General features: G+C 31.1%; 1 protein-coding gene across 2 annotated transcripts in view; it reads left to right on the top strand.

Annotated features, from left to right (window-relative positions):
- The window catches only part of LOC106457261 (AT-rich interactive domain-containing protein 2-like), an 82,250-nt gene extending 74,720 nt beyond the window's left edge, over positions 1 to 7,530 (top strand). For both annotated transcript variants that reach the window (XM_022383106.1, XM_022383105.1), the window contains exons 18-21: positions 2,018 to 2,156; positions 4,249 to 4,434; positions 4,797 to 4,888; positions 5,996 to 7,530. In XM_022383106.1, coding sequence (XP_022238814.1) covers positions 2,018 to 2,156; positions 4,249 to 4,434; positions 4,797 to 4,888; positions 5,996 to 6,104 — 526 coding nt within the window. In that variant the 3' untranslated portion in view covers positions 6,105 to 7,530. The remainder of the gene's footprint in view (positions 1 to 2,017; positions 2,157 to 4,248; positions 4,435 to 4,796; positions 4,889 to 5,995) is intronic.
- Positions 7,531 to 8,256: the final 726 nt, after the last annotated feature.

Genomic DNA, 8,256 nt, shown 5'->3' with positions numbered 1-8,256 from the left:
AACGTCGAATCTGAATCACTTGAAAAAAACACGGGGGTGCTTAACTTTTTTCCAGGTGTATATATAAAAAGTAAATATGGAAAAGCCTGGAATATACACTGATGGTTTTTATTTCAAATATATTGTAAAGTTTAACTCATTTATCACAGATTGTGATCCGTGTTACATGTAGTCTTGTTTTAATTATATATTCTATCTGTACTAATAATGTCTGGGATATTTAATGTTCATTAGATGAGCTGTGTAGACCTAGAGTGCTCTTATAATTATTTCTTTTGTTTACTGCTGAACCATGTGATGTTTTAACAGTAGGTAACTATCTGTACAAATAATGTCTGGGATATTTAGTGTTCACTAGATGTGTTATGTGGACCTAGAGTGCTCTTATAATTATTTCTTTTGTTTACTGCTGAACCATGTGATGTTTTAACAGTAGGTAACTATCTATACCAATGATTTCAAATATTTAGTGTTCACTAGATACGCTATGTGGACCTAGAGTGCTCTTATAATTATTTCGTTTGTTTACTACTGAACCATGTGATGTTTTAACAGTAGGTAACTATCTGTACTAATAATATCTGGGATATTTAGTATTCACCAGGTGAGTGATATAATTATATATTCGGCTTACTGCTAAGTCAGGTGACTTATAGGAGACAAAAGATGAATTTCAAATGCTATTTTTAGATGCCCTTGATTTTGAATCTAAAATAGACAAACAAAGAGGAATGTGGAAAAAAAACATATGCATTTCATGTGAATTTTATCCAAAAATTATAAGCATTTTGATCTCTCATTGTTTTCTCATCTTTTGGCATTTAAAACATAGCTTTAAATAAGTAATAATAATAATTATGAATTGAATATAAACTATATATATTCATCCCACTCTAACAGACTTTAAGCATGTTCTCAGGAGGTTAACTGATTAGATAAGATTATGATTTCTTTACAACTTAGTTGACAGTGTCAGCATCTGTTAAAACTAAATATCATTTGTTTCTTGCCATGTGTAATCTGAATTTAATCACAGTTGGTTCAAATAAGGTTTTCAAGTAATTGTTGACTTAAAAGTAAAACTTAAATTATTCTTCATAGACAAATACTTTAAAAGCTTTTAGCAGTGAAGTTCTGGTTCACTTGCATCATGGGATTGCATAACACATTGTTTCTATCATTAAACATTCTTCTACAGAATATGTAATACATTCACATGGAATCAGATTTAGAAACTTTTGTTCGTATTATATTATAGTAATGGAATATCTAACAAGTATGTCCATATATAAGCATAATGTATAAAAACTTCTACACTATGGACTAATGTGAATATTTTTAGAAAGCAAATAGGTACAGTGGGAATCTTGTTAATCTACAAAGTGAAAACTGTGATTACAGAAGAAGTAATAAATAAATAAAAAAACAGTTCAGTGAAGCTGGTCCACATCCTGGTACCAATAACAAGATTGTAAACAAGGAATTAAAGTTGACAAAGATTTACAAACAAAAGTTTACATGCTTCCAGCCACATCTCAAAGTCACTAGCTGTGTTCTTGAGAAAGAGAAATCAAATTAATCCTGTCAAGTCTTCCACTACAGCTTGGTCTGCGTAAATGTGATCTTGGAAGCTGACATCTAAGAGATATAGTCTAATATTGATTACACCATCCCTTGCAGATACATGCTACAGTTTTCAACTTTTCAACAATAATGATTTTTCATTTTTCTATCATTAGATTGATTTTGGGCCAGAAGAGGTTAAATTGAAAGGTTTTAGTAGGACTATAAAAGTTAATGCTTCTGTAATTATAATCCAGCTTTGTAAACTAGCATAGTCGGAATCATGCTAAACAGTTTTTGGTTCAGTTTTAAAAATATCAGCGAACAGGAAAAAGAACTTTTGTTTTAAATATATTTTTTGATAGATACAATGCATTTGAGTAAATTATATTTCTAATTTAACCTGCATTTGGTAAACAACAAAGTCTTTTCTTTTGTTTTTTCTCGGTTGAAGGACATTTCCTACCCCTTCTGCTGTGCTGAGCCACAATGCTAAATGCCATGTTCCAGCTGTTCAGGGAAATTTCCTGTGTCAGTGGGAAAATTGTGACTCCTTAAAAAGGAAGCAATTTTCTTTACTCACTCACATTCAAGTAAGTTTTATTTTCTGTAGGTTTAGCTTGTAGCTTTCCTTTTACTACTGAGTGTTATGTTTTTATGTATTTCACTTCTTCTTCAGGGTGCAAAACTTTCAAGTTGTTAATTTTTTATTTAGTATGTATTTCAACTTATTATCCTTTTCATGCCTGGTCTCTTGCCTACACTTTTATTTTGACATTTTTTTTTATTGTTTTCTTGTAAGTTTTGCTTTCCTTTATATTGGGTTAATTGTAAGTTTTATTGGGAAGTTAACGATTTCGAACTTTAATGATAGTTTAAGTTTTTATTATTTTAACTGTTCAATTGTCATCGTTAATTTTTAATTAGATATTTTGTAATTAAAAATTTAAGTTGCAGCTTCTTGGGTTTTTCACAAACTGACATTATGATATTTGAATGTATGTATATATGTGTGTGTGTGTGTGACTGAAATATAATCTAACCTAAGATAGGTATATCCATGGAACATTTTACTGTATACTTCAAAGATGATTGGTTGAAGTGAAGATCATAGAAATCCTGGAGTTTTCTTCTTAACGTCATCAAATATTTACCTTGTATTTGGGTTTCTAGATTGCAAATATGATGGTTCCAATTGCCAACTTACACTGATACCTCAGTATCTATTACCCCCAGAAATGGGCAAAATAACTTTTCACCAGTCCTTTTTTATGCCCTAAATCCAAATTTGAAAATTATTTTTCCAAATGTAATTTTTTCTCAAAAAAAATCAGGCCCTAAGGTTGGGAACTTTCACAATTATGCATAAGAAGGAAAATCCCCACTCTCCTTGCAAGTAAGTTAGTGTGGACCAGGTAGTTAAAAATGGCGTGTTTTGTTGTGCAAAATTAAACTTTGAATCCAACCTCCATCAGGTTACTTTTTTTAGATATTTTGCTCAAATTTTGTACAAAATGTATTGACAACATCAAATAAATTACTTATTAAATGTTGAAAATACTCAGGCATTTCAACTTGGAGGTCAAAACTTTGATTTTTTTCCATGTTCTTTGACCCATTTTAAGCTTATTAACAGTTTGTTCAGTTCATAAATGATTACTTTTTTCTGACTGATTGTTTCAATTTTATAACTTTTTTACCCAGATATTTGGTGGAATGGGTATTTCAAATATACAAAACATAATGTTTTATTTTACATAGCCAATAAGTTTTGTACAACTTTTTATCAGCAAATTTTTAAAAAAGTAAATTGATAGAGGTTAAATTCAAACCTTGAACTTGCGAAACAAAACACACCAGCTTTCACTGCTAGGCAATGTTCGCTTATTTGCAAGAAGAGTAAGGATTTTTCCATGTGTGCTTAACCCTTTCCCTGTTGTAGATCATTTAATGTGTTTTATGAATATGCTTATTTGACGACTTATCCTAGTAGGTATGAGTAAAGCATATCCTTATAGCATTACTGTAAGAGAGTGGAATAGATAATCTTAGCAACTAAAAATCCTAGGTTTACATTTTCTCTTACATGAAAGTAACTTAATCGATCATCACTCATATGTGTTTTAGAGCATCCATGTGATGCTTGTATGAAGCTCTATTCTAATCTCGTACGTTGAACCAAAACAACTAGTTCGTATTGCCATGTTCATGAGCATCAGCTGCATATCAAATAAATGTAGCTGTGTATCAAACATGATACTCGGGCACTTTAGCATTATGTATTGTGAATCACATGTGACACACAGGACAAGGATAGGGCTAATGGTGAAAGTTCCCAACTTTAAGGCCTAATTTCTCAATGAAAACAGCATGTGGAAAAACAGCTTTTGTATTTAGGACACAAAAATGCACCAGTGAAATATTATTCTAGCGTTTTTGAGTGTGACAGTTGCTGAAGTGTCTGTGTTAATGCTACAAACTAAAACAAAAAAATCTAGAGTCAAAGCATATTTTACCTTGTTATCTGTTCTTGAATTATATTGATTAGTCTTGTGCATAAACTGTTTCTTTCTTGCTTTATGAACCTAGTTCATGCATTAGCTAATATAAAATCTAATAATCTTTTTGTGATTGTATTTTATCTTTCATCACCACAATGAATTCAAATATTTAATTTTTCTTTAGGATCACCATTGCACAGACCAGTATCTCCAGACACAGGCCTTACGGCGGGGAGAAATCTCTCAGCGTGGAAAAACAACCATCCCACCACCCTCGCTTCCTCCCAGACACCCTGGCTATTCTCCCGATGCAGCTTTTTTGGCAATACGCAGGCATGCTCTTCAGTTTGTGCAGCAAAAAGACAAAATGGTAAGAAACAATCAGATTAAGACAAAAATAACATATTTCAGTACAGATGACTGCATAAGCACAATACCATGATGGGACCTCATATGCACGTGTCAGTGGCTTTTCCATGCAAAAGAGCTTCTATAAAAAACGACAAGCTCAGACTAGACTAATTTGGAAATTTAACAATATAATCAGAAAAACTTATTAATATTAAAGCCTTTGAATACTGGGATGGTAACATGCAAGTTTTCTCAAGTACTGCATGGTCATGTAACAGTTTGTACACATTATTAGAAATTCATCTGCATTTAATATATTCAAACCAACCACCTGTAAATGATTACAAAAAACATGCTTGATTTTTGTTTTTAACTCTGTAGGAAGAAGAAGAAAGTCCACTAACCAAAAGCATCCGACTGACTGCAGCTCTAGTACTAAGAAATTTGATCATCTATTCTGAGTTGGCTTGCAGGTACATGAGTGATTGATATTAATATGAATAAGTAGGGTTAAAATTAAGGTATACGTTAACTTAGAGCTTTGTTTCATGCAGCTGTATTAGTTTTGTATTTAAGAATGGTTCACCAGGTTAATTACATTTGTTATTTATAATAAACTTGTATATGTTGTTACAATGGTCCAGTTAAAACAATGATGAACAGTCCATGTATTGGTTTGAATAACAGGTTTATTAGCCACTTGTACAAAACATCTCTCTTCCCAAACAATACGGGACTGGCTAACTACACATGTTTTAGGCTACACAGTCATGTTATTTCACTAATACCATACTCAGGCCTAACTACCCAGTTTTCAGGCTACATAATCAAGTTGTTTCTATAATACTGGACTCTTGATCAACTCACTGAAGAGAATACAAGACTTTTCAAATACTTCACTTATTTTTCTAACTCATAATCAAAACTGATTACATAAGATTTCACCCAATGAATAATGCATACAGTTTACATCAGATTTTTTTTACCAGAAGACACTAAATACATACAATGCCCTCTCTCCAAAAGCATTTACAAGACAGTTCAATTTTGATAAATTAGAACCTGTAGATTGTTTTTGTCCAAGAACCATTAAACATAATTATACAGTCTGATATTAACTTTTATAAGAGTGCTAAAAATAAAAGATGTTAGATATCATTCCATAATCCCATTTAAACAGAAATTATAAGTATGACAACAGATTACATGTGATTAAAGAAGATATTGTCAAAAGTGTTTAGAACAAGGAATTATGTATAGAGTTAAAAAAAATTCAATATATATAATTGTGTTTTTAGTTTCAGAAATATTTGTTAAATACGATACACAGAGAGAAAAAATGCACAGAAACATTAACTGTTTTTGCAGTACATGTGTTGCTTCTCATCTGAGTGTGATCTAGTGATTATTAAATAGTTTTGTATTTCTGTTTGCTGTATATTAATTGCACCTATGAGCATAAGAAAAAAGAAAAAATTGTTTTCTAGTTTCTAAGAGGTGAACAAGATTAAATTTAATTTCTTTTTTGATATCAGAAAATATGTGGATTACAACTGTTTATATTGATCTCTAACTTGCAGTTACTTGAAATACTATGAACCAGAGCTAACTCTTCTAGCTATGTCATCTAAAGAAGGAGCTCAAATGTTGAGTCACTGCTTAGCAGAGTTATCTAAGAGTCAAGACTGAAGTGACATACAAAACGTGTAGTAAATCAACTGCATCATGTGTGTTGATGGAACAAGTTGAAGCTTACATTCCCATTGGCTTTGAATAATATTACTTTGGGAAGGTAGATTATATCAACCTGTATCTTCAAAAATGGAGCTTCAACTAAGAACTTACCACTTGTTTGGAAAACAAGTTAGAGCCATGGCATCCTTTATCTGTGATGTCAAAAGAAAATAACAACTCCAAACTTTGTCTTGTAAGAAAGGGTTTTAAATATTGGTTCACTTATTGAAAGAAATATTCTAGAATTAATTTCCAAGTAGCTTCAGTGTAGTGGACATAGCTGTATAATTTCAGCCAGAAACTTGCTCCGAATCTAACCTTCATTGTATTTAAGAATGGTTTATGTGAACTAATGCTTTTTCAGCAGTGGTTTTGGTTGATAATTTCAGTCAATTTGTGTGAGCTACTGTACTGACTGGAGTTTTAGAAGGAGTATTCCTGTGTATATATGAATTAATAAACAGAAAGTATAACCACGTGTAGCTCGTTGAAAGTGACTTGTATTTCAACAGAACTTTTCTACAAATGTCAGCTGAGAAAGCAATGATTCTGGTAAGTTGTTTTCAGTGTTTGTCATGAGATGGACATTCTGGTTTAAACAACTTGGGAAGAAAAAATTGTTGAACTGGGAAGTTTAGAAACTTTTATGATAATTAAGAGACTCAGATTTTGATGAAGAAAGTTGCAAATGTTATATGGAAAACAAATATTTATATACATGTAATGTTTAATTATTTAATTTTCTCTATGTAATTAGATAATGTACATGCAAAGAGAAGTTGGGTTCTTTTATTGATGTGTCATAAAATAATGTTAGACAAAGTTTTTTATATAAAGTTTTTCCAATTTTAACCATGGGATGGTGTTGCCATTGTGTACTTTTCTGTGGACCAAAATGGCATCATATTGTTTTGATTGTGAAAGTTGTCAAACTTGTTGCATATGGAGTTGCTTGCATTTCTTGTACAGTAGAAATCAGAGGGTGGAATCCCTTAAAAATCATCTTTTTTGTAAACTCTCATTCTTTTGTGAGTACAAATTACATTATCTTTGGTCATTATTACAATCATCAAACAGCCATTTTCATTTTCTCTCGTTAAATGTGCATAAATACATTAATTTCAGTGATTAAAGATTTGTAAAGTTTTATTGGAAATCACTGCAATATTTTTTCTGTTTTTCTGACAATTCTACATTTCATAATCTAACACACACTGTGGTTTTATGTGCATCTGTACATTTGTAAACCATTTTGACTCGATCATTATATATATTCTTTTATGTCTGAAAGAGTATTTCATGTGATTTTATTGTTGGTAGCTTTTACTAAAGAGGTTAAGATTTTCCTTTGAACCAGTTTGCAAAGAGTGTACATAATAAATAATAACAGAAGGATGTAACAAAGACTCGTCTAATTATAAACTCATGAAACTTGAACATACTTCTTTCTAGAATTAAACAATGAGGTGCTTTTATTATAATAAAATCATTACTTGTTCAGTAGACACCATCGTTGCACTGTTTGTTAGTGAGACCTCAAGTTTTATATTAAATACAGATGCTACATCTTTCCTGTTTAAAGCCGTCTCATTTCACATTTTTATTATAAAAGTGACACTTTTCTCTCTTTCTATTTAAAGAGCCCTATTCCATGTATGTCCCCTAATTTTTTTATCACTGAAGTTGACTTTTTCTCCTGGTATGCAGCTAAGGTACATAATGCTTTTGATTCAGATTATCAGAAACCATGCCTAAGAACATATCAATTGAGTGATCCAAATAACAATCAAAACAAAAACAGATGTATTAAATAATTTGTTTGTTCTTTTGTAACCAATAAAATAAGATAGGTTTAATAACAAATGAAACTTTTTTTGTGTGTGTGCATCAAATGTTCCATTGCCTGACAAAAAAAAATTTGTCTTACAACTGGGTCACCTCTTCAGTGTTAAATTCAAGTGTCATTACAATAGATAAAATTATGGCCTCTCAATGTACGTGTTGAAGCTATGCATATGTTCCAAAGATTCTTTATTATATTTTAACCACCTGTTGGTTTATATTCACTTTTATACTGCTTTTATATTATATTTTTCACTATCACAAA

This window comes from Limulus polyphemus, unplaced genomic scaffold (genome assembly GCF_000517525.1).
Source record: "Limulus polyphemus unplaced genomic scaffold, Limulus_polyphemus-2.1.2 Scaffold309, whole genome shotgun sequence".
NCBI classification, from domain to species: Eukaryota; Metazoa; Arthropoda; class Merostomata; order Xiphosura; family Limulidae; genus Limulus; species Limulus polyphemus.
Note: the sequence above shows the minus strand (reverse complement) of the source record. Positions and strands in the feature narration are given on the sequence as shown.